General features: G+C 50.1%; 1 protein-coding gene and 1 pseudogene across 1 annotated transcript in view; both read right to left on the reverse strand.

Moving 5' to 3' along the window:
• The window catches only part of SPPL3 (signal peptide peptidase like 3), a 58,421-nt gene extending 44,305 nt beyond the window's left edge, over positions 1-14,116 (reverse strand). Inside the window, exon 1 of the mRNA XM_066609961.1 lies at positions 14,009-14,116. Coding sequence (XP_066466058.1) covers positions 14,009-14,031 — 23 coding nt within the window. The 5' untranslated portion in view covers positions 14,032-14,116. The remainder of the gene's footprint in view (positions 1-14,008) is intronic.
• A 6,112-nt stretch (positions 14,117-20,228) lies between these two features.
• Positions 20,229-20,348, reverse strand: LOC136634957 (5S ribosomal RNA; annotated as a pseudogene).
• Positions 20,349-27,197: the final 6,849 nt, after the last annotated feature.

A 27,197-nucleotide genomic window follows, 5' to 3' on the forward strand; every position in this document is an offset into this window, starting at 1 on the left:
CCTGGCCCAGAGCAGTATAGGGCTTTAAAGGTCAAAACCAGCACCTTGAATTGGGCCCGGAAACGAATGGGCAGCCAATGCAGCCCCCGGAGAAGCGGGCTGACAGAGTCAAACCGCCTGGCTCCGGTGACCACACGGGCCGCCGCATTCTGTACTAATTGTAGTTTCCGAACCGTCTTCAGGGGCAGCCCCACATAGAGCGCGTTACAGTAATCTAACCTCGATGTCACCGTGGCATGGATCACCGTGGCCAGGTCTGCACGATCCAAGTACGGTCGCAGCTGGCGCACCAGCCGAAGCTGAGCAAAGGCCCCCCTAGCCACAGCCGCCACCTGGGAATCCAGGAGCAGCTGCGAATCCAGGAGGACCCCTAAGCTGCGAACCTGCTCCTTCAGAGGGAGTGCAACCCCATTCAGAGCAAGTCGATAATCCAGCACCTGCATCGAGGATTTCCGAACCAGGAGAGCCTCTGTCTTATCCGGATTTAATTTCAACTTGTTAGCCCCCATCCAGATCCTCACTGCCTCCAGACAGCGCTCCAGGCCCTCAACCGCCACCTTGGAGTCTGGAGGAAAGGAGAGATAGAGCTGGGTGTCATCAGCATATTGATGACACCTCACTCCAAACCCCCGGATGACCTCTCCCAGCGGTTTCATGTAGATATTAAATAGCATGGGGGACAGAATTGAACCCTGCGGCACCCCGCACCTCAAGGGCCAGGGTGTCGAATAGGCATCCCCCAGCACCACCATCTGGGACCGACCCTCCAAGTAGGAGCGGAACCACCGCAAAACAGTGCCTCCAACTCCCAACTCGGCCAATCGGCCCAGAAGGATACCATGGTCGATGGTATCGAAAGCCGCCGAGAGGTCCAGCAGGATCAACAGGGACGCACTCCCCCTGTCCAGTCCCCGGCGTAGGTCATCCACCAAGGCGACCAAGGCAGTTTCTGTCCCAAAGCCCGGTCTGAAACCAGATTGAAAAGGATCCAGATAATCCGCTTCATCCAAGACCCTCTGGAGTTGGGCTGCCACCACCCGCTTAATTACCTTGCCCAGAAACGGGATGTTGGAGACTGGCCGATAGTTATTCAACACAGTGGAATCCAGGGAGGGCTTCTTCAGGAGGGGGCGAACCACTGCCCGCTTCAAGGCGAGTGGCAATGTCCCCTCCATCAAAGAAGAGTTGACCACCCTCCCCATCCACTCAGCCAGTCCCCCCCCGGGCCGCTCTAATCAGCCAAGCTGGGCAAGGGTCAAGCAGGCAGGCAGACGGCCTCACACTCCAAAGGAGTCTGTCCACATCCTCAGGCTGCACAAGCTGAAAAGAATCCCACAATACTGGACAAGCAGTAATCACCTTGAGCAACATCCTTGCAGCAGAAGGGGAAAGGCGGGATGCCAATAAATATTCAGTAGGCATGTAAACCACCCACACCTATTCACAGCTACCTTCACTACTTTCATACAATGGAATGCTGCTTAACCTATATGCCACTCACAAGTCTAATCATTCAAGATGCAAGCCAAGTGACTCATATTTATTTCAACACAGATAGACAGGTGAGGCAACAGGTCTATTTGCAAGCTGGGCAAAGACTTTGCTTTTGCATCTCTCACCTGTACTCCAGAGGGTGAGAGCCTTCAAGATCATGTGAAAGGAAAACTCAAGATGGTTACCAAAGCAAGATGAAGAAAAAAATATTTTTTTACTCTGCATGATTTAAGTCAGATTTGCTATATTGAGTTTCCATTAAGCCATTTCTGCCCAACATTGCATACATGCAACAGGAACCAAATGGGTATACCTATGGGCCAGGCAAAAACACAATATCTTAAGAGGAACATACAGTATTTAAAGCCTACATTTCCTTTCTTAAAACAATCTATGACCCTGTCAAACACACTGATTTTAGAGCACATTCTTCTAAAAAAAACACAAGAACACAACTGTGACTTTTACATTCAGACGTTATTAATACAACAGATCACTTATTATTTTTCAAATTATGATTACTTGAACTCCGTCCACCCTTCTATTTCCATGTAAAAGAAATACTTTTCTGCTCTGTAACTACCAGCCCTGGTTTCTGAAGTGTTCTGGGTCCTTTGTCGCTACATCATCATCATCATCATAATTAGTTATTATTAGAGAAAAACAGAAATTCTTCACAATTACTCTTGTATGCAAAGATACATTTTATAGTTCAAAAGGAATATGGGTTTTGCACAATCAGCGGTTTTGGATTTTGCTGAGGGGCAGTATAAAGGCTACATTTAGCCATTAAGCAGATGTTAATTGTTAAAAAAATGAATTCTAAAAATGAGAAATTCAAAGATTTTATTTAAATTGATGCCACCTTTTCACCCACAAGGGACCACTACGGTGGCTTCCAATCAAACCAACAATTAAAACCAAAAGTATTAAAATCACAATGTGACAACCAACCAAAACCGACAACAAAGGTGGCAGCAGCAGCAACATAAACCCCCAAGACATAGGGCAGGCTAAAACACTGTCACATCAAGTCAAAAGTCCGATAAAATAAAAATGTTTTAACTGCCTACACAAAAAGAGCCACAGATGGTTCCAGGCGGGCCTCAGAAGAAAGGAGTTCCATAGTTAAGGTATCACAACCAAAAAGATTGACCTGCATCCCTGCCAGTCAAGTGTCAGCTAGCAATGAGACACAGAGCCGGGTTTCTATATGATCATGATATCGATGAACAGCCTCATGAGGCTGTTCCAGCCACAGTGCTCCATAAGGTACCCTCAGAAGAATGCTTCAACTATCACCCAAAAGACCAAATATCTTTATTGGGCCAAATAATATTCCACACACTGATAGAAAGCTCTCATGTTACACCAGTGGTTCTCCAATGGAGACGGGGGTACATTTGATGTGTAAACCACCTACAATGGGGGGGGCAGGGGCGACAACAAAGATTAGTCTCCAGAGTTAGTTGGAGCCTTAATCTGCTCACCAGATAACACATGGATGGGTTAAGTAGCCTCCAGTGGACAATCTTCATCATTCTATGCACATGGGATTCATAGGAGGTGACCACCCTCATATTTCCTCATCATCTGACACTGTTTTGCAAGGTGCTGCTGCTTTGTTTTGTTAGCAGGATGTGATTTTGAGAGAGATTAAATATATCTTGTTTTATTCCCCTACTAATGTTAGCATTGGACTACTGCCCAAATACACAGTTCTTTGCACACAGCAGCAGGCTGCTTGCACCTAACTAAGTTGGAAGGCTCTTTCCAGCAGAACCAATGGATAAGGAGTCCCAAAACAGAACAGGTTCAGGGGTCAAACTCAAAAAGTTAGGAAAATTTTTCAGACACAGATATTGCATTTTTTTAAACACTGATCAGCAGTATTTAATACACACAGTCAAATAATGCAGCAGGAAAATCCATACTAAGGTGGACTACAAGTGTGTTTAAAACACTGGCAAACATTAAAGTAGATCACTACTGAATCAGTTTGGTGCTTATGTTGCACACTGAGTGACTTATTTATTTTTAACCAACTTACCACCAATATTGCTTGCCTAAAAGGGTCACTTTCAAGTTATGGTTCCCAGACACATTTCTACCATGTTTCTACAAATCTGAGGGCCCTCCAAGGGTGTACTCAACCAGCAATAGCCTGTGCTTTGTCCTAACATATGATGCTCATGGTACAAGTCCCAAGTCTATCAGCATATGCACAAGACTAGAATCCTTCAATGGGGTCTCAAAGGGCATTTCACATAATTAGAAGTTTTTTAAAAAAACTTCTTTTAAGCATTTCTTTTAAACACTCAGCCTTTTCTGGTAAGTAACAAACACTGCACCCCATGAAGGACTTTTTAAAGCAAGAGTCAGTGCCTGAGGAGACCACAGAATTTGACTTCATTCTAATACCTGAAGACAGAAGATAAGCATTACAGGGAACAGAAAGAATAGAGTAACTTGGCAGGAGGTACCTTCTTCTCTTCAATTCATCACAAGCTGCTGCTAGACCAACAGAAAGATGTGGCAGCAGCAGTTAACAGTCAGGTATGTCAAAGCCCATTAATCAGACCTGATGCCCAATCATATTCCAAGTATAACAGCTTTAATATAGAAAACGACTGCCTCTCCAAGCTGTTCACCCTTTGAAAACCTGATGGGTTCAACAACATATGCTCAGAATATCCAGTGGATGGGGCAGAAAAGCTGTCCACACAAAGAACTCTTTTCACTACTCAGGTCTAGTAAATGGAAGGAACAGGAGCCACCAACTGCAAAAAGAGCAAGAAAACACAAGTATCTGGCTTTGTTAAAAAAACACCACCTTCCCACCTGACTACGCACATGCACGCTTGGACTAAGAGGTCATTTTTGCAGACAAATTACCATTCTTTCAGGAATGCAGAGAAGTGACAAAAATGTATGGCCTGTTACACAAAGGCCACGTAAGCAAATATAGGTCAAAGTGAAGTACACTACAGCCTTATCAAGAAGAATTAAATACCACCAAGTGTTTAAAAGCAATATAAATCCTAGCTAACCTTTATCTTCAGCTTCTCACAGTGTGCATTGACTATGCAAGAGTTAATCACCAGAGACCAAATGTTCATGACTACCTTTAGTATATTACATTAAAAACTGAACCTGAAGCACCCTGCTGGCCCTAGCTATGAAAAAGACTCAGAAAGAAAATGTTTAAGTAGCCTGGAGAACAGAATGAGTACTGACTAAGCCCATGGAGGCTTTATATGCATAAGATAAAATTCAACAGTTGCATTCAGCAGGATTGATGCCGTCAGTTTATCTACTTTAAAAACTGTATGCCAAACTACTGCAAACAGACTCTCAAGATACCTTGCAAATAAGTAAATGCATACAAAAGAAAAAGAAAATCACTTGAACTACAAGAGAAAAAACCATCAGCGCAGAATGATAAGCTCATTATAGTTAAGTCAACTACGTATTCCTGTTAGTGAATCCAAGAGCCACTTCACACATACAGATTAAAGTCCACTGCATGCATATTCACATCAGAAAAGGTTATACAAAAATGCAGCGGACAGCTGGGATTTCTCAAGCCTCCCCAACAAGTGGACACATGGCAGAAGTGACTTGTGCAGCTGCTGTATTCATGATGGTGTAGCATCTAATAACATGTGAAGTCGAACAAAACACAGGACTATCACTTTTACTGATAAAAGGAGGCAAGTTTCAGGAGTGTTGGAAAGACAGTCCACACACAGGGATTTAAATCTCAAGGAAGAAGACAAAGAGCATCTGAATTCTGACTTGGGAGAGAGAAATAAGACACAGTGCCAGGCATGGTTCTTCACCTCAACTGGAACACCTGTACTACCTTCTCCATTTCACCAAAACCCCTAACTAGAGAGCCCCCAAACGTGATTGTTTTACTGCCACAAACCTGGTTTTAAAAATGCAGAAAATTCAAATACACTACCTAACATATGGTGTAATCCAGATTCCTTGATGCCACTTATGTATTACAAACTTGTTCAATTTCAACTGTCAGACCATTAGGGCACGTTCACACACACAACCACAGGAGAGTTTGTCCCATCCTTGGTCAAGTGGATCTTACAAAGGATCAACAAACTCATTCTTTCACTCAAATTACACAGGCCTACAAAACTGAGGGTCAGAAAAGTTTTTCCCAAACTTTATGATGGTTTGATATGAATTTGGGGTGCCGATTCCAAAAATAGCATCCATTTTGCCCTATCACGTCTAGTTTTGGAGATATAGTATAGCCTCATTAGTGAATGGTTCAAGCAGCTTCCTCATGAGGAAGCCTACAGCATGGCTAATATATTAAAAATAAAATATTGAAGTGAATGGGGACACACCTGAAATTGGTTCACAACCCATCTAGTCGGTCCCAACCCACAGTTTGAGAAACAATGAGGTAGGTGATATAGTTGCTATAGTGTCAACAGATGCAGTCACATGCATGTAGAGGTGTTAAGAGAATGGTTTTATTTTTTCACTGATTTCAGTAGTGTGTTGTGTTTTTTTTAATGAGAAGTGTAGAAAGCAGCATAATGTGTTTTTCAACTCAATCCTAACCAACTTTCCAGCACTGATGTAGCTGCAAAGTAGCCCCAAGGCAAGGGAACAAATCTTACCCTACCTTGAGGAGGCTTTAATTACTGCCCTGCCACTGCAGAATGTACAGCATGCCCTACTGGAAGGCTACACAGGCACTGAGAAGTTAAGAACATAAGAAGAGCCCAGCTGGATCAGGCCAAAGGCCCATCTAGTCCAGTTTCCTGCATCTTACAGTGGCCCACAAGATGCTTCAGGGAGCACACAAGACAACCAGAGACCTACATCATGGTGCCACTCCTTTGCATCTGGCATTCTGAAGTAGCCTAATTCTAAAGTTAGGATTAGGCTGCTTATTTCTATATCACTGAAAAATCCACCTCTACCGATAGGTGAACCTGAGCTACCCTCGACTACTTGCTCCCAGTAAAAATGTCAAGAAAGCACATTCCAAGGGTGAACACAATTCCTTAAACGGACTTTCCCCCATCCCATCATATTATGCCTTCTCCTAGCTTAACTGCATTCTTGCCCCTTGGCCACATTGAACTTTCAAAAGAAGGCAATGCTCTGAAGGGTTCTCTCTGCTTCATATAGCACTATGCTGATCTGGTATTTGGGGAACTTCAACTATGTACTGGACATGACAATGTACGGAGGAGCCTCCTGCTACAGCTTCACCACTTTGAAGTTATAAAGACCAGAGATGCTCTGGAGCTGTGACATTTGTCCTGCGGAATGCTGTACACATCAGGTGGTCTGCCAGCCTAAAGGGCATCTGCAGTGCTCTGTTGGGCTGGGATAACCTGGAACTAGAGATGTCCTTTCAAACACAGAACATGCTGGCTAACCCTTGTCTGTAATATATTACAAGAACCCATATTCACTTTTCAGCAAAAGCCTCAAACAAAAAACACACTGCGATACAACCGAGCTGTACTGTCAATTCAACAAGTAGTAGAGCAATGTTCTTCAACCTTGGAGTAGGGCCCCCAATGGGATTGCTCCAACTTACAGCAATGAAAAAGGCTGAAGATCACTGGACTAGAGCACCACTAGGTAAAGGGGGAGGCATCTGGCATACCCCTTCAGATACCAGGAGACTGTGTCCCAATCTTGCTCAGGTTCTTTGCAATTGCGCTAAAATAGCTTTCACTAGTAGCAGCCTTCAGAGTCACTTTTTCTGCTCTGTCTAATAAGACTATTTGGTTCTATAAGTGAACAGTGCTGGGAGGACATTATGGGGGCAGAAAGTGGGCAGTGATGGGACAGGGGTGGGAGGATAGGGTCTCGAGAAGGGGCAAATTGATGGTGGGTCCCAGTCCCAAACTGTATTTTATTAGGGTTGTGACACAAAAAGGATTGAAGACTACTGTAGCAGAGGATTCTGAAGTAAGGAATGTCCACTGTGTTGTTCTGTTAGATATTTCTGGTAGTAACTGGCAAAGGGACCATCTTGGTGCTGGCCCTGTTATGTAAGAGTAGTTTTGGTGGATCAGGTCAAAGGTCCACCTAGTCGAGCATCCTGCTTCCCAACAGTGGTCCACCAGTTGCCTCTGGGAACCCCACAAGAATGAGATGAAGGCTGACCCCTCTCCTGCCACAGAAATGTGAAATTGCCACGCTCTGAAAGTGCAGTGGTGCCCTCCTTGCAGATTTTTCACCATCAGTTGAAGACATGGTCTTTTCTTTTGTTACTTTTCATAAATTCTTTTATGACATGGCTTCAAGTATTTGAGTTCTGAGCCTCTAGTTTTTATGGATGTTTTTTCTTTAGTGTTTTTGCTATGATTACTTTATTATGGTAAGTTTTATTAACTTTTGATGTAAAACTGTCCATAGTCTATGCCAGAAGGGAGAGATACAAATGTTTACAATCAATTAAAAATGGCGCCCATTCTTCCTCCAATGATCGTGGAGTATCAAATAATTCAGTGAAGATGAGGCTGAGATAGAGGCCCTCAAACTACAGTCTGTCCTTCACAGTCATGTCTTGGGCTCATGTGCTCCCTCCTGTTCTCACAAGTTACAATTTGCTCCTTGGCTTACAACAACTATAGTTTGCTGCGATATCCTAATGGGAAGCTATAGAGATCAAAAACTATAAGCCCTTTTTAGATAAACTCAGGATTCTTGATATTTTTAACAAATTTATCTATCACCTTATATACACCAAGAGAGCACACAAAAAGGAACATTAAAATAATAATGAAAGAGGAAATGAAGCACAACTGCAAAGGCAGGTTCTGCCTCCAATTCATAGAATCAGAGCCGGAAGGAGCTTTGTAGATCAGAATGCCCAATGGATGGCTGTCCAGTCACTGCTTGATGATCTCCAGTGAGGGTGGGTGCGGCAGGAACCACCCCCTTCTCCCACCTCCAAGGTTTCATTGTCAAACTGCTATTGTTGCTGCCATATTTCTAATGTTGAGCTGAAATCTACCTTCCTGAATTAATACCACTAGGCCTAGTCCCGCTCTGTCGGTCAGCAGAGACCAAGTTTTTTGCCAACTTCTACATGACAGTCTTTGATACAGTATTTGTATTTCTTCTGTCTTTCTAGCTAAAACACACCCAGGTAAAACACACCCAGTTCCTTCCGTTTTTCCAAACAGGACTTTTCTAGACCGCATTTCAATTTGTCTACATCAGGGGTCTCCAAACTTTTTGGCCAGAGGGCCGCAACAAATATCTGGCATGGTGTGGAGGGCAGGAAAAAAATTTAAATATAAAATTTAAATAAATAAATTAGAGATGTAACTTAGATGAGTGAATAAATGAATGAATGGGCTCATTCATTCAACCTCTCTGGCCCTCAGAACACCCTCTAGACCAGGGGTGCTCACACTTTTTTGGTTGGAGAGCTACTTTGAAACCCAGCAAGGCCCAGAGATCTACCCTCCAGGGGGGCAACTTGGGGGGTGATGAGAAGTGGGGTGACTCCATGTGTGGGGCCAGGGGGAGGGGTTGGGGAGCCCTCCAGGAGAGCAACTTGGGGGGGTGATGGGAAGTGGGGGGACACCAGGTATGGGGCCAGGGGAGCGGCTGGGGAGCCCTCCAGGGGGCAACTTGGGGGCAGCCCCATACCCTCTTCCCTGCCCACCCTCCCTCCGCCCCGAGGCGCCTGCTCAGCTCACCCTCTGGGAAGCAGGAAAAGTTCTCCGAGGGTGCCGCAGGGCTGATCCCAGCCTCGGGAGGAAGGCGGTGATGCGAGGCAGCGCAGCCCAGCCGCGCCGCGCTTCCTCCCGGGCTCCCCTTACTTGTCCCCAGGGAGGGGGTCTCAGCGGTGCCTCCGGCAGCGCTCGCCCTCCCACCGGCCGCAGACTCGCAGCGCCCGGCTCCCGAGGTGGGGACGGCGGCGCCCTTGCGGGGCAGCAGCAGCAACCAGAGCATCCCCGCTGGCCACGGGCTTGCGCCGCCTGCCCGCGCCGCCGCCCCCGGCTGCACCACCACCTCCATGCACTCTTTCCAGGGGTCGCCTCCCCGGCAGCCTCCTGCTCCCTGCCGGGCTTCATGGCAGCTGCTTCTTGGCTAGAGCGCACTCACATCTGCGGGCGGGCGGCGTGGCTCTCTCTGCGCTGCAACTTTTTTGGAGCTGCTGCTGCTGGAGGCGGAGAAGGGAGCTGTGTCCCCGGGAGGAGGCGTCCCTCCGCTGCGGCCTCGGGCTCCCTGCTGCTCCACTCCCCAGCCCTGGCAGCGGCTGCACCACGGAGACCCGGACTGATGCTGCAAGCCCTGCTCGGCACCGCCACCCAGGCTGGAGTGACAGCGCTCTCCAACCATTCAGGCCCCGCGCCGAGCTCGCCCGGGCTGACTGATTGATTAAAATCATTGACTGAAATCAATGAAAGGGGCGGGAAAGAGCCCTGGAGCTTCCCGATTGGCCCGCCATGTTGAAAGGGGCGGGAAAGAGCCCTGGAGCTTCCCAATTGGCCCGCCATTGCATCCGGGACACTCGGCAGCGCCGGGCCAATCGGGAAGCTCCGGGGCTCTTTCCCGTTCCTTTCAACATGGCAGATAGGAGGATCGGCGCGCGATCGACCAGATTTTGCTTGGCGATCGACCGGTCAATCGCGATCGACGTCTTGAGCACGCCTGCTCTAGACACAATTAGAGCACAGTTCTGGTCATGTTCAGTTGAGTGGGCCAGAGGCTTTCAGGCGACAAGAGGTTGGCCACGGGTCACATCTGGCCCCCGGGCCGGGGTTTGGAGACCCCGGTCTACATCCTTCCCAAAGTGCAGTATCCAGAACAGGACTGGCTAGCAAGGCCTAAAGTGGATCTACAGAGGCTTCTCTATTCACAAACACTCATATGCAACACTTTCACTTCAGATTTCCAGTTTGCTTATGAGTACAGAAACCACTCAGGACCATTCCCAAATCTCTGCAGTGAAACTGACAACACTGACAGATTCCCAAGTGAAACTGATAGCTAGATTGAATTGGGCATTACTGTACTTATGAACAAAATGACTGACACATGCATATGGCTCTCTCTGCACAGTGTAGAACCATGCACTTCCAGGGTGCGTGATCATGTCATAGTACATTTATGCATGTAGGATCTTAAGACCTTGAACAAACATACACAATTCATTTCACTGTTTGCCCCAGCTTATTATCTGTGGAGGGCTATTGTAGGTTTAAATTCTGGTTCTGAAGCAGGCTGCACTTTGCGGTACCCAAAGTGTGCCCAATCTGGATGTCATGGTAAACTATAGCTATCACTACCCAGAAAACAAGGAAGGCAACGAGAGCCTGCAAGGGGAGGAAAGAGCATGTGAACTTGAGGCAAAGCCCCAACAACCAAAACATGACTTGGCTGCACCATCTGAACCAGGCTACTGTGATTTGCCTAAAACCACGGAATGAACTTCAGAGCCAGTGAGAGATCAGAACCAGAGTTTCTTCCCATGCACCACCAGGCTGGCTGTTTTACAGCCTAGAACAGTGTTTCTCAAACTGTGGGTTGGGATGGGACCCACTAGGTGGGTCACAAGCCAATTTCAAATGGCTGCCCATTCATTTCAATATTTTATTTTTAGTAGATTGGATTTGATGCTCTCATGGTATTTGGGGAAATGTTACGGATCTGTACTTTTAACAGGCTACATGTATATGCTTTTGATAGTCAATGGGGCTTCCTCCTGGGTAGGTTTGAATAGGATTACAGTCTTGAACTGTTAAAAAATTTTCTGCTTATGTCACTTCTAGCCATAACATCATTTCTGGTGGGTCTTGACAGATTGTCTTTCTAAAAAGTGGGTCTCAGTGCTAAAAAATTTGACAACTAGCCTAGAATTTACCCCTTCCATTGAAACAGCGGCATCCCTTTAACTCTCACACACACTGACCTATTGCATATCTGGAAAAGGTCATTTTTATGTGGGACAGATTTCTAAGCATGTTCTGAATTGGGCTGGGAGCCACCCTGATGAAATCCAACCCAAAGTTTCCAGACAAGCCACTGGCTCTCCAAGTCATGGATGTCCGAGTTGTGGACAGTTACGTTGGGGATTTCACACAATTATAACTGAGCTGGGCTGACAAGAACCAGCTACTTTGACCTATGCCAGTTTCAACTTATGTACAAAACTCCAGAACCTAACCTGTATGTATACAGAGAACTTAATATATAGCTTCTCTTCCCAGTGCATCTAAATTCAGAACTTCTGGTAAGTTGAACAGAGTTTCTGTTCGATCTGAACAGAGGAATATGTGCCAAACATCATACAGCTGTGATTTTGTTATGCACTTCCTGTTTAGAGGAAGCTTACCTATGGGTACCAGATACCCCATATTTTGTCCTGCTTGCAAGCATTCAGAAGCATCTAACTGGCCATTGCTGGAAACAGAGCACAGTAGAAGATAGAGCCTTGGCTGACCACACCAGCCAAGAAGCCCCTAATTCAAACCTCACCTCTCACATGACTCACAAAGCAACCCATCATCTCTCTCAACACTGAGCACTTGAAAGCCCACTGGCAGACAACTCTACTAGATATAGGTCAAGAACTTTTAGCCACCCTTTACACTACTGGCCTAAACTTACAGGATTACTGCAAGGATCACCAAAATAATAGTCAAAAAAGCAATACATAAACATGAAGGTTTACATGGTTTTTATACTTTTGGTTAAATTCAAGACTTTAGCTATAATCTAAGTATGCTTAAAGTCCCACTGAAACATGGTAGACTTCTTAGAACTGGGCTGTAATCCTTAAAATCCTAACACACAACAAAGGGAGTCCTTATGCATTCAGTAGAACTCAGTTCTCAGTACGCAGGTATAGGATGGAGCTGCCATTTCCAAAAGCCATCAGCTCTTCTCCTGCCTGCTGTCATAGAGAACCCAGAGATACCATAACTGCAAAAGGTGGACACGTGAGAAATTAGAGCATCTTGCTACTCATGCATCTTTCACTGTACCCCACCATCTTTTATCCTGGCCAATTCTGAACATCTCAACCATTCACCAAGTGACAAGACAACAGTTCTTAACCAAAGTGCCATACAACAAGAACTACTGGGATAAATCCCTCCAAATGTTTTCTCAAGTAAAAAAAACCTCTTACCTCCCCCTCGTACAAAAATCGAAGCTCCAGAATGTTTTCGGGGGTCAAAGAAAGATGAAGCCAATCTTCAGACTGGCTGAACACAGACTGAACATTCAGCTAGACTGAATTAGACAACCCCACTTTCTAACAAAAAGGCAAACAACATCATTTTCCTAAAGTTGCCCATCTGGGATTTTGTGACATCTTAACACTTAAGCAGTTTATTCTGCTGTCAGTTTACAAAAGCAGGATCAGCTGTAGGGACCGTGGAAACAGCATGGGAGCACAGATAGTGGGACGAGACTTCACTATCTACTTCATGCTAACCCAATTCCTGCCACAATGATTTGTTACTCTTTAAGACAGAACTAAGAGCTGTTGCTTTTGCTGAAGGTGTCTGTTACTCCAAAGAAACTAGTTATCTTACTTCTTGCAAAAAGACTATCCCTATTATGCATTTTCCACTCATGTATTAAAACCTCCAAAGTACAAACAGCCACAAAAGACAACAGCTGGGTTGCCAACTGATCTGGTGGGGGGGGGGGATAAAAGCAAGCTTGCTCTACAGACATGAGCCAATTAAGTTCTTGACAGCACATAAAGAAGGAGCTGTTACAACACCTGTCAAGGCTTGCAGAGCAAGCTGCTAGCCTCTGCACAGGAGCAGGTCAAGCCAGTTAAAAGAAAACTGGCAAGGAGGTAGGTTGCCAACCTTTCAACAGGTCGGTGCGCTTTCCAAACTTATACAGCAGTTCTCGTGCGCAGACATTAAGGAAGTTTCTCATCTTCAGGCACTGAAAAAAAGCTGATTTGCACAACGGCTTCTGAACAGCCAAAGGGCTCTTCAGAAGGCAGACAAGCAGGGCTGGGCACGGCCAGAGCAGTATCCTTTGCTATGCACAGCTGCTCAGGAAGAAGTGGCAAGTGGCTTTCAGTGGAGACTCACTCCCAGGCAAGTGTGTGGGTGTAAGAATAAAATATCCCATTTATTTATATATGTGTGCATGTACACACATGCACATTTATACACATAAGTGCATGCACACACATGTACATATGCATATGTACATTTATACACACATATACATGTACACACATGTAAACACAAGCACACACACATGTACATATATACATGCACACTGCATACACGACATACGTACATACAAGTACGCACATGTGCACATATACCGGCACACGCGCGTACATACACGCACACGCGTCCGTACACACATATACAGGCAGACACGAGCACACAGGGATTCCGAGCGGGCGCCCCTCACTCCGCAGGCCAGCCGCCTCCCACCTGCCGCTGCTGCGCTTGCCCCGGGAGCACGGGAGCGGGGCAGCCGCAGCCCTGGCCCTGAGAGGGGACGGGGGGCTCACCAGGAGTAGGTCTGCTCCGCCATGGCTCCGGCGGCGGCGGCCTCCTCGTCCCGGGTGCGGCGCGGCTCCTGCGGGCTCAGCGGCGGCGCCGCGGCGGCTCCCGGCCCAACATGGCGGCGGCGGCGGGAAGCGACCCTCGCCCGCCCGGCCCTCCTGGCCGCGGGGAGGCGGCGGTGCTCAGCAGCTCCGGCGGCGCCGCAGGGCCGCGCTCCTCCGGCGGCGGCGGTCGGGCCTCATGGCCGAGCGGCGAAGCGGGCCGGCTGGCTGGCTGAGGGAGCGGAGCGGGGCCGGCGGACGGTCGGACGGGGCGAGGCGAGGCCGCTCGCGCACAGAGAGCGGGGCAGGGCCTGCCGCCGACGTCGCCCTCACGCACGCACGCGCCGGGCCGCGCGGCCAATCGGCGGCCGGGTCACGTGCTCACAACACGCCTCACGTGCTCCACGCAGCCGCGGTCGCTCGCGGGGGAGGGGAAGGGGGCGGGGCTTCCGAGCCACTGGGGCGCGCCCCCGAGGTCCGCGCACGCGCACGCGGCAGCGCAGCGCCTCCGCTTTGAAAGGGGAAGATGGAGGCGGGGAGGGAGCGCGCGTGCGCAGAGGGGGCCGGAGCTAGCGCCGCTCAGTGGGGTCGGGTCCAGGCCCAGGACTTCCTGCTCACAAGCAAGCCACTCATGCCAAGGGCGTCAGTGGCCCCAAAGGCCTGCCTGTATGTGGAACTCCTCGCCACTGGACGCTTTGAGAAGGGCTGGGCAGGCCGAGGAAGGAGCAGTCCTGTGGTGGGGAGTTCCACAGAACAGCCATAAACATAGTTCGTCTGTGGATCTCCCTGCCACAGGACAGGCGACGGCACCCAAAGGCCCAGCTCCAGGCCGAGGAAGCACCATCTGTCGCAGGTGGCAGGCCGTGATGGGCACATGCAGCCACAGGTGGAGCTCGTTCTGATGGTTGAACTGTGGAACTCCCCACCACAGGACAGGCAACAGCACCCAAAGGCCTTTTTAGAGGCCCTGGAGCAGCGTTTCCCAACCAGTGGTACAGGCACTGCCAGCAGTATTGAGGTGGTGACTGGTGGTACTTGGAGGGCGCCCGGACCAGCCACCCAGCAGCAGGACCAAGGATGCGACAGGCTCAGCCTGGCCTGGAGCTCCAAAGGTGCTTCTCCGCACTCCAAAAAACCCTTGCGTCCGCCCTGAGTCTCTGAGGGCCCAGTCCAAGCCTCGGCTTCAGCTGACACAGCCCAGGAGGGTCACAATGCGCCGTTTGTGCCATGCACCACTTTGAGGAGGGGTGGGTTGGCACATGGATGTGCACCGGCTTCCCTGCGCCAACACAGGCCTCAGAGGAGAGAAGAATTGCATCAGTTGAGCTCAACCGAAGTAGGGGGCAGAGAGGAGGCAGAACTGAGGCGTTTTGGGGCGGTGGGAGGGCAGACTGCGGGCCTTCCCGGGGAAGGCGGATGAGCGGGAGGCTGGGCCTCCTCCAACCCAGAAGTAATTGTGGTGACATGATGACATCACTGCAGTTACTTCCAGAATGCTTGGGGTGAGGCTGCCCACTTCAGAGGAACTGACCAGCTTCACTCTACCATGTTGAGAATGGCTGGGGTGGGGAGAGGTTCTTCTGCCTACTTGGTGTGGTTGCTGTGAACAAGGCCAGCTGCTTCTTCCAAAGCGGACGAGGCGGGTGGCCTTGCTCTGTGCGGCTCAACTGCAAGTGAGGGGGGACAGGACCTCAGTGACTGGATTGCCTCTGCAGGGGCGGCACTGCCACCCTTCACGGAGTGCCACCTGGGGTCACAGCGTCAAAGTGACCTCCCCTCAGTTTTCCAACTGCAGAGGAGAATGGGGTGGCGAGCACATTGCAAAGCCACCACTGCCATCTTCTCTTCTGGGGAGAACCAGAAGCGATGCCATAACATCACATTGGCACGTGACATCATGACATCACTTCTGGGTTCTCCCTGGGCGACTCTGCCCCCGGTTCTCGGACATGCTCCACCACTGGATTGGATGCAACACAGTTTACTGACAGCTGCAAGACTGTGCGTTACAGTCTTCTGGAAGTCCTGCAAATCCCCCGCATCCCACGATTGATTCAGGTGAATTTGGGTGTTTTGATGTAGTTGAAACTGACGTCTTGCAAATGGGCAAAAGAAAACTCTGAAGCAGTTAAATTGGTTAGAAAGTGGATTTTGGGGAACACAAGATGGAATGATAATATTTAACCCATATCCATTGTCTTCAGGGCCCTTGAGAGGGGGTTGCAAGGGGTATTTGTACCTGGGCCCAGGGTCAAAAAGGGGGATCCAGGAGCCAAAGGAGAGGACGCAGACATTTCCTGGGAACTTACTGTGCAGGATCCCTGCAACCCTCACTGCATGACCTCCATCACTACCAATGCTGTGCTGGCTCCGGCCAAGCCTCCCACAAGGCATGCTGGTGGGGGTGCTATTATGGGCCACGTGGCAGCAGCTACTGCCGCAAGCCACACGCACTGGGCTGTGGAATGCATACATGCAGGGTCTTCAAGAAGGAAGTGCGGGGGGTACATTGTATGTGGGCCCTGGGACAAAAAGAGGACCTGGGTGCCAAAAAAGGGGAGCCGGAAATTTCCTAGGACCTCAGCTGGCCTCGTGAAGAGCAAAAGATGGAGGCCAGGCCAACCAGGAGGCCAGGTCTACCAGGCAGTTAGACCTGGGCTCTGCATCAGGAAGCCCGGCAGACCTGGACTCCAGAGTTTTTTCTGGCAGTCTCCACCCTCCCTCCCTTCCCCATTTCACCCCACCCCCATTGCTGCCCTCCCCTGCCCTGTTTCACCCCTCCCTTCCCCTTTTGGGAAGGGACCCAAAAGAAACTTTGTACCCCCTGATAAACTTCCTCTTGGAGGCCCTGGGATCAGGAGACTGAACAAGGGCCAGCCAATGGCCTGGCCCCCTCTCCTTCCTCGCGCTGCTGTTCTGATGTTCCTGGAAGTGCTGAATTTACTGTATCCGAAGATGTTCCTGGCATACCAAGCAGGTGTGCCACTCCTGCAGTCTGTGCATCTCATTACCTTGTCCTCAAGGAACACCTTGGGGCAGATTCAATATGACTTTGCAAGCTGAAGAATGAGAAGACTCTGGGAGAGGTTGCCCATCCAGCTTGCGCTTACGCGTAAAACCCACATCTGGACCTGGGAGGCAGCACTACGCGGGGCTGGGCTTGTTTCCACTTCTGTGTTCCCTCCTCATTTAGCCTCTCCCCAAGCTAAGAAGGGTTGTGGATCATGCAGTGGCATATAAAGACAGTGGCCAGGAGCGCTCCTGGACCTGGGGGCTGGGTTGCAGAGGGGTGTCTGAGAGCCTGCCCCAAGATGGCGGCAGCAGCAGGCAATTTGGCTAACGCTGGCATGTTTATTGGTATTATTATATATACAAAGTTACATATAAATATACAAACATAAATGTACAAACTTACAAAGTCAGTGTATATGTTACGTATATACAAAGTTCAACAAAGGAAAAGGTTCGCTGTCTGTGCTTCTTCTCTGGTCATTATTATTTGGTCATTATTATTATCCATTTTATGTCATCGCTACTACTGAAAATTTTGTCATGGGAGTGCCAAAAATATATACAGACCCCGGGTGCCAAATGACCTTGGTATGCCGCTGGGACCTTGATCGCTTCTTTGACTCCCAAGTGAAGTTTCTGCTGCTCAGATAAGAACAGCTTTGCTTGGAAGCCCCTTCATCACCGGCATCCAACATCCTGGGTCTCCAACATTCTCCTTCCCCCACATCAGTTTCCAATGACTGGATGTGTGTCACTATGTTAGGCTGCAGACCCAGGGACTATGAGAAGCGGGCACTGTGCCACCCTGCCTGACCTGCTGCTCTGAGCGAGATGGTACCTGGCTGTTCACCAGCCATCTGAAAAAGATGTTTATAGATTCCGTATAGGAAACGAAGTGTGTCATTTAATATTAGCTGAACACCTATTACTGCAGTATTTGAATCATGGCCAGGAACAGCCATGCCTCCCCCAGGCTTGCACTTGCCAGCCCCCCCCCCGGAGTCCTCTAACCCTGTGCACAGTTGCCCAGCCCACCCCCAGAGCTGCCCAGGCAATCCAGTAGTTGTACTGGATTGCCACCGAGTAGTTGTACAAGCCTGCCACCGATTCTTTCGCAGTCACTGAATGAGCCCTGAGCAAGCCAGCAGCCCCAAGGCTTCTCAAGCAATTGCTTGGGGGTAACGAGGGCACAGAAGGGTGGGCTTTTAGTGGGGAAGGGGATGGAGCAGTGTGTGGCCATAAGGCAGGCTGCAGTATCCAAGCTTTGGTCAGTGCCAGTGAGGAGGCTGGAGTGCCAGGCTGCAAGGCTGAGGGCTCTGCCCTACAACCAGGGAGAGACACCACTCCAGGGAAGTGGCCCCGTGAAAGAAAGAGGAGGCCGTCCAACTTCTCCCTCCACCCACACAGAACAGCACTGAGGCCATGAGGTGAGCAGGATCTTTGCAGGTGGACAAAGAAGGGCAACTCTGAATCTTGGCAAAACACTGCACGAGTATGATACAAGTGGAGGCTCCCCCACTTGTGCCAGATGGTGGGATTCCCCCCAATTCACTGTTCACACCTAGAGATTGCACACGGGACAGGGGTCACTGTTGATTCAGCCTAGTCTTGTTGCAACTAGAGGGTTTTTTAAAAAAGAGATGAACACAATCAGGGCCGGCTTTAAGCCAACTGGACCAAATGCTTCCAATTGGGCCCCACACCTACGGTGGTCCCCCGCTAGGGTAACAATAAAAAAATTAATATATTTACTACATCATTTCACAGTCACTAAAACAAGTGGTGTTGTGACTGCTTTCCAAAGGTGATCTACACATTTTGTTTGCGTACTTGTTGGCTGACGTGGATGCTGTTTCATGTTAAAAGGTGCTGAGATCCATGCGGTCAATTGATTCACACACACTTTTTAAGCACAAGTTTTGATTGCTTTCCATTCCACCTTCTTGATATAATAGATTTTATTTAAGATAAAGAAAAGGCCTTGGCTGTGAACCCGGGGCCGTGCAAAACAGTGCTTCCAGTGGCGCCCTCCAGCACCTGGAAACAGTGGTTGGCTGGTCTTACAAACAGCTGTCATACACTGTTGGGAACAGAACTGATAACATCATTTTTGTCCCATAAATGTTCCCACTTTAAAGGAAGAGAATATCCAGAGCCTCCAATGTTTTCATTTCAGAAGCGAATGGATTATGTTCTTATGTTCTAAAACAACTACTAAAACTGGCTGGCTTCTGGGGAAGGTCTTGACAGTGGTCAATGCGAAACTTTGTTCTTTTTCCTTTGTCCCCTTTCCCAGAATAAAACACCAGCCCCTGCAATGGGGCTACTCGAGCCTGCACCAGCTGAATCACTGGTGCAGACTTGAGAAGACCCATGCCAGGTTTCCCAGCCCGACACAGAGGATAGGAAACGGTGGAGGAGGCCTCTGCTGGTCCCATCCCCCTCCCAGGCTGGTCCCTCTCCCCATTCCGTCCTCCTCCCGCCCCAGAATGCCTCCTGCCGTGGTCCCACCGCCCTCCCCTACACCTCTGTAGTGCCCGATGCTTACCTGGTTGCTGGTGGCGGCCAGAGCTTCCTCCGCAGTGCCAGTGGGGTGGCGCAGCCCTCCCCACTGGCACCACTGGATGCCGTGAATGTGCTTTATAGCACATTTGCAACACAAGCATACCGCTGGCGGTGAGGGCCATAGGATTGGGCCCTTAGGCATGGTGGTGGATGTCTATTTCAACCCAAAGAACTGTAGGGGGGGGGGAAGAGAGAGAGAGATCCATTTCTCTCTTGCTTAAAACAAGCAAGAGGTTAATCATAAGGCAGCAGCCTGCCTGCCTCCCACCCTCATTCCTTGCTCCTCCTTTGCGCAGTCCCTTTAAACCAAACAGGAAGTGCAGATGTGTGGTGCCCAGGGTGGTCCGCACTTCCTGTGTTGCTTAACGGGACCATGAATAAAGGCAGACTGGTAAGGAAGGCAGCCTTGCTGCATTCCCCCTGCTGGGGCAAGGAGAGGGGCAGGGGGCCAGCAGCCTTGGATTGTGGCAGCCTGCTAACCTGCTTTGTGGTGAGGGCAGGGCAAACTCAATCAGGGGCTTGGCAGGGAAGAGAATTGGTTTGAGTCCATTGCGCTCTTGTAGCACCGCCTGGTTGGCAACCTTCAGTCTCGAAAGACTATGGTATAAGCCTACAGCACCCGGCATTCCCAGGCAGTCTCCCAACCAAGTACTAACCAGGCCTGACCCTGCTTAGCTTCCGAGATCAGACAAGATCAGGCATGTGCAGGGTAACAGTTGCTGCAGTAGCACAGCCTGGTCCCCCGGTTTTGATTTGCACAAGGTTTGGCCATATCTTAAGAGCTGATCAGGCACTGGGGGTGTGCCCTGGAACTCAAAGCCCCTCTGGGGAAATTAGGCTCCTATGCATGCTTTCACTCATACTAATGAGGTGGGGGGGGTGAACATTGAAGGGGAGGAAAGGAAAAAAAGCACTTTGAGCTTGACTCCCAGGCTGCACTTTGGCCTGGCCATGATCAAGGTCAACCCACACAACCAGGGCCACATTACTGCTAGGAGAGCTGGGAGTCAATTCATAACAGGAGGGGAGAAGAAGGGTGGCCTAGAGTCTCTGGTGACAGAGAGCTGGCAGGCAGGCAGGCAGGTGGCCTGCGTTGCCCCAGCAAGTGCCCCACAACGCCCCAGAGCCTCCACTTCCCTGCCTCTTCATGCTGTATATTTTTAATCTTTAAATAGCTCACCCTTGACTCTGCTGGGACTACTTCAGAGTAAGTGGTGTGCAACCTGCAGCCCGTGGCCAGCACAGCATTGCAATGCTTGTGTGCATTATAGAGCACTTGGGCTCTTGGGAGAGATGCTGGAAAGGTTAAGGCTGTAATTACTGTGATTGCCATGATGATAATGAGCAGATTTGCCTCCTTGGTGTTAAACACTGGTGAGTCTTGTCTGCCCCAGCTGGACTTTTCCCACTTGGGAGGGTGTGGAGGCCGCGTCTCCCTGGCACAAGCAAGCAAACACTCCTCCCCCGCCTCAAAGGTGACCGTGACAAGCCCTCTCATCCGCAGCTTCCCTCCGGCAGCAGAGAGGCTGAGAATGTTTGCTTAGTCGTGTGCACCAACCAGCAAGACCCGTAGTGCTGGGAGCCGAAACGGGTGCATTAGTCACTCAGGCCTCATTGGTCCGTTTAGCTCTTTGATGGGACTGGAAGAGCAAAGCAGAAGACCTCTGGACATTTCAGGGCAGGGCAGAAGCATTTACAGCACATTTGCGACACCCTTGGCTGGCACAGCGGCTGCTGCACCAGCCAAAGTCATGCTTAGGCTTGCGCTGTCAGGGACTGAGGGGTGGTGGCAGCAGGTAGAAGCACCTCTTCTTTCCCCTCCATGTCCCAGCTTGCTCCCCTACAGTGATCTCACCACAGCCAAGCAGGCCAGCACTGCATTGGCTGCTGGGAACTGGAGGGACGGAGGGTGTTGGCCCTGCTAACCAGGCAAAGAGGTGCTTTTCCAAGTGGCGCTCATTTTGTGTTTAATGGGGGGGGGGAGTCCCTGTCCCTCTTTACCCCACCGCAGTGTTCCTTCTGTATCTTTTAAAACTGTCCTTTTGGGACAGGGAGCTGTTTCCTTCAGTGGGTCCCAAACTTTTCAGTGCTGTGACTCACCTCATCCTCCACAGTAGGTCGTAATGCAATGCTTCTTCTAGCACTGTAAGGCCTTCTTGCGGGGGGGGGGGGGGGCTGGAAACTTCTTCCAGTTTGTGCTGGGCTGGCAACCCACTCTAATGGCCCCTGCAGGCTATAGAATGGCCCCCAGAAGCAACCGGAGGCTACTTCCGGTCAAACCAGAAATTGCATCCGCAAACTGGCAGTCGCTTCTGGCTGCCTTTGGGGCCTGTTCTGAAGTCTGCAGAGGCCAATGGGCTTACTTCCTGTTTTCGTGGCATGAAAGACCTTGTGGGGCCTTCGTTCAGAGGAAACCGGCCTGTTAGAGCAGCTCTTGGGCTTGTGGATCTACTTACCATCAAGGAGTGTAGAGGAGCTCTGAGCTCAGGGACACAGCTGCAAGACGACAGCTGCAGCAGAAGCAGGTTTTGGGACACGCAGGACACTTTCCATTCTATATGATGATGCTCATTTTCTGCAATGATTTTCTATATTTAAAAGATTTCAGAGAGAATTAGGGCGCAATCCTGCCCTGCGCTGGAACAGGCAAGCCAAGGCTTGCGCTGTATCCAGCACGGTATAGGGGCCCAAAGCGGCTCAACCAGAGGCAAGGGGAAACTTTTCCCCTTACCTCCAGGTAAGGCACCTTTGCCCCTGTGGGTCTCATTGGACTTGTGCCACCTCCTGAGCTGGCACAAGTCCAAGGAGAGCGGAGCAGCTTCATGCTGCTCCAAACTCTCCGGGAACGAGGGTTGGGATCCAGCATAAGTGCTGGATCCCAGCCCGGCCTTCTGCTCCCCACACCCCCGCCCCCAGGGCTGCCCACCGCCCATCCTCCTCCCACCCAGGAACGCCTCCCTCCCGCCTCCTTTCCGCCCACCCCAGAGTGCGCCCAGCCAGGCCAACGCAAGGCTCACTGATGAAGCTGGCACGGAGGCTTGTGTCAGCCTCTGCAGGCCGGCGCACCTCCGTGGCTTACTCCCAAGGAGGCGCAAATGTGCTTTATAACACATATAAGCATATAATAAATGCTTATAACACATGTTAAATATATGTGTTAAATATAACACATATAAGCACATTGATCTTGGAAGCTAAGGTAGTACTTGGATGGGAGACCACCTGGGAATACTGGGTGCTGTATGCTTATACCATAGTCTTTCGAGACTGAAGGTTGACAACCAAGCATATAATAAATGTGCACCAGCCCAAGTGAAGAGCAGGATTGCGCCCTTATTTTCTGTATTACTGCTGATGCCACATGGGTGGGTAGACTTGGGCTCCAAAGACTTTTTCAGCTGTCTCCACTCTCCCCCAACCTTGTTTTACCCCTCCCTGCCCCCATTCTGCACACCTAGCACCACCCTCCCCTACTCTGTTTCATCCCTTCCCCTTTGCAAAGGGGCCCAAAAGAAACTTTGTACCCCCTGATAAAGTATGCCACATGTGTCACAAATGTTCTTCTTGCCACAGTGTTCTCTGAAGGCCCAGCTCCTCTTCCTTCCCTTCCTTCCACTCTTTTTGCAAATGAGGGCAACACGGAGGGGGCTTGGTCTGCTGTTGCAACCCTCCCTCTGCCCAACTGCTGCTGTCAAGAAGTTAGACCACTTTCAGGGCCCAATCCTATCCAATTTTCCAGTACCAGTGCAGCAGCAATGCGGCCCTTAGGTAAGGGAGCAAACATTCCCATACCTTGAGAAGGCCTCTGTGACTGCCTACCCACCGCAGGATGCAGTGCACACTCTATTGGTACAGGTGCACCGGAACTGGATAATTGGATAGGATTTGTTTCTGGGCATTTCTTTGAAGGTTTTTTTTTGGGGGGGGGGGGAATGTGCTAATTGTCAAGAAGCCTAATCCCGCTACTCATATCCACTCACTTCAGCCATCTGCCATGCATGCTTGCTAATGTTCTTTCTGAATACGCAGGGTCCATGCCCAATCTCGTCTGATCTTGGAAGCTAAGCAGGGTCAGGCCTGGTTAATACTTGGATGGGAGACCGCCAGGGAATACCGGGTGCTGTAGGCTTCTACCATAGTCTTTCGAGACTGAAGGTTGCCAACCATTCCTATGCAGTCAACACAGGTGCAATACAACTGCGAACTGGATGGTATCCACAAGAGGGCAGCACACCTGCATTGCCATAGGCCAGTGGTCTTCAACCTTTTTCGTGCCATGACCAGTAATGAGACTGGTGACCCACTGTTGGTCCCATCCCCCTCCTGGGTCCCTGCCTGCCCACTCTCAGCCTGTGATGCCCTCCCACCACTGCAACCAAATAGTCTTATTAGAGAGAGCGGAAAAAGTGACCCTGAAGCCTGGCACTAGCAACCGTTTTCAACCATTTTCATTCCCATAAGCTACCACAACATTTCACCTGAGGCTTTGCCATCCCAATGGGGTCCCAACCCCAAGGTTGAAGAACACTGCTGTAGGCAACCTGTGTATGAAAGCATGCCTGCCCTCTTGCTAAGCCAGTTTCCCTCATTCATTCTCCACTTCCTATCATCCTCATACTGGGGGAGCGAGCTGTGCCTCGGTGGCAGAGCATTTAAAGTCCCATCCCAGACCACCTCTTCGGTTGCCGCCCTGAGGAAATGTTGCCAATGCCTGGGAGAGCGAGCACTCCAGAGAAAAATGGTGCTGAAGCAGGAGGGGAGCTGCCCGGAGCACCAATCAGCCTTCACCCTCTTCCACGTCCTTGCAGAGCCCCACAGCCTTGAGGGAACAGTCCATGGCCATGCTGAAGTCTTTCAGCCTCCTCAGGATGTCTCCTCTGCCCCAGGGACCCCAGAAAGGGAAAAGAAATAGGGAGAGGTAAGGAACAAGGAATGGCTACTGGCTGTGGGAGGCCATTCTGTGCACCTGGGGGAGGTTTCCTGTCAATTCAGCCCACAAAATATGCACAAGGCCAGCCCTTTCATGAGCCAGATTTTGGTGGCCATCTCAAGATGGCTCCACCACTCTTCCTCCAGTTGTTGGCATCCTTGAGTCTCGGAAGACTATGGTGTCACACTCTGAATGGTGGCTCTGGAACAGAGTGTCCTCTCCAGTGCGCGAAGCCTGGGTAAAGTAGGTATGGAGGATAGGCTGTTACCCATGCAGCAAATCCCCCCTCTCCACGTCGCTGAAATGGTCCAATGGAAAGGCAGAGGCCAATACGGTTGGTTCCAGCGGCGTCGCAGGAGTTGCCAGAACGTGACTGTGTTCAGCCATGAACTGCTTCAGGGACTCCGGCTCCGGATTTTGCCTCGAGGTTGACTCCTGAAGCCTTTTCCACAACTGGATGTAGCCACAAGGCAGTGGAGGTTTGGGATCAGAGTTTTCCTTCTCTCAGATGAGCTGCCTTCCCAGGCTGACGAGTCCCATCTACCCGGTGGCTGTTTAGTCGCCTCTTACGACAAGTACAGCCAAACTGAGGGCCTATTCTTATCCCCAGCCCCCAGGGGGGTTTGTTCCTCCTGTAGTCAAACAAGAAAAGGAGAATCTTCCACACTCTAACCCCGAGGGTCTCAGTCTGTGCATCACAGATCCAGGGGGTGCCATTGAGCCCAGCCTGGGGCTTTGCAGGTCTTCCCAACAGTCCAGCTGGGGACTTCCCACTTCCCTCCCTCCCATTTTGTCTTGTTCCTCTCAACTTAGCCCTGGCTGGGCAAGGGCCACTTCCTTCTTTTGGCTGAGGGAAGTCCCGGCTATCCCGAGTCGGGAGTGGGCGGTAGGTGGTGCTTGGGTTCTGGAGGGCTGGCATGGGTTGGCAGGGGTGAGGGCAAGGAGAAGATGACCCCCATCTTTCAGCCCCTTTTGGTGCTAAAAGGGGAGAGGCTTATTTTGATCAGAGGACTGACCATGCCAATTCTTCTCTCCCTCTCAAACATTCAGGGGCTCTTGAAGGGCAGTAAGCAAAGGGTAGCAATTATCAGCACATGGTGTGTGTGTGTGTGTGTGTGTGTTGGGGGGGGAAGAGTAAGTTTCTGCTAATCAGGGGGGACTAATCAGGGGGGACTAATCAGGGGACACTTCCTTTTAGAGTGTTTTTTGAGGGGGGCTGCTTTCATCAGACTGGGACAGTTCTGATGGCATTGTGTAACTCTCAGCCTGCCCTTTGAAGTGAACTGGAAATGGAAAAGGTGCAAAAGAGAGCGACTAAGATGATTACTGGGCTGGGGCACCTTCCTTATGAGGAAAGGCTACAGCGTTTGGGCCTCTTCAGCCTAGAAAAGAGACGCCTGAGGGGGACATGATTGAGACATACAAAATTATGCAGGGGATGGACAGAGTGGATAGGGAGATGCTCTTTACACTCTCACATAATACCAGAACCAGGGGACATCCACTAAAATTGAGTGTTGGGAGAGTTAGAACAGACAAAAGAAAATATTTCTTTATTCAGCGTGTGGTTGGTCTGTGGAACTCCTTGCCACAGGATGTGGTGATGGCGACTGGCCTGGACGCCTCTAAACGGGGATTGGACAAGTTTCTGGAGGAAAAATCCATTACGGGGTACAAGCCATGATGTATCTGCGCAACCTCCTGATTTTAGAAATGGGCTATGTCAGAATGCCAGATGCAAGGGAGGGCACCAGGATGAGGTCTCTTGTTATCTGGTGTGCTCCCTGGGGCATTTGGTGGGTCGCTGTGAGATACAGGAAGCTGGACTAGATGGGCCTATGGCCTGATCCAGTGGGGCTGTTCTTATGTTCTTAACTACAATTCCCAGGAGGCCTTGCAGGACTCTTGTTATCTGGTGTGCTCCCTGGGGCATTTGGTGGGCCGCTGTGAGATACAGGAAGCTGGACTAGATGGGCCTATGGCCTGATCCAGTGGGGCTGTTCTTATGAGGCAGGCAAAGCAGGTCAGTTTCACTTTCCACAGGGCTCAATATATTTTCCTAGTCAGCTTCCAGCTTGTCAGTTTCACAACCCACCAGCAATCAGGTCATGACCCACTGATGTTGACTTGAGCCACAGTTTGGGAAACACGACCTCCTTCCAAACAGGTGTGCCTAAGAGTGGGTTGTAAGTGCTCGAGGGGTTTCTCTCTTTTTATTGCTCTGACCCCCTTGCCTCCCCTCCTCCTCTTGCACCGGAATCTCTCTATAATCCCAGTAGCTCCTCACCTACGTGACTGAGGCTGCAATCCTAACCACACTTTCCTGAGAGTAAGCCCCATTGAACAAAATAGGACTTACTTCTGAGTAGACCTGGTTAGGATTGTGCCCAAAATTGTACATATAAGTAAGAATAATGTGAGATGAGAGCAGCAGTACTCGCAAAGGGCCTTCCCAGAACTAGGGTGTCAAGGAAAAGCAACATTCAAAGAAAGCAGAAGGAACATCTGTGGAGTAGCAGGAATTGTCGGGGGGGGGCCCTTGCTGGAATTAGCAGGCTCCTTAGTCAATCTTGGGGTCAGAGGCCGCCTTTGGTCTACCGCTGTGCCACGCTTACCTATGGACAGAAGAACAACAGTAACAACAGC

This window comes from Tiliqua scincoides, chromosome 14, assembly GCF_035046505.1.
Source record: "Tiliqua scincoides isolate rTilSci1 chromosome 14, rTilSci1.hap2, whole genome shotgun sequence".
Classification (NCBI taxonomy): Eukaryota; Metazoa; Chordata; class Lepidosauria; order Squamata; family Scincidae; genus Tiliqua; species Tiliqua scincoides.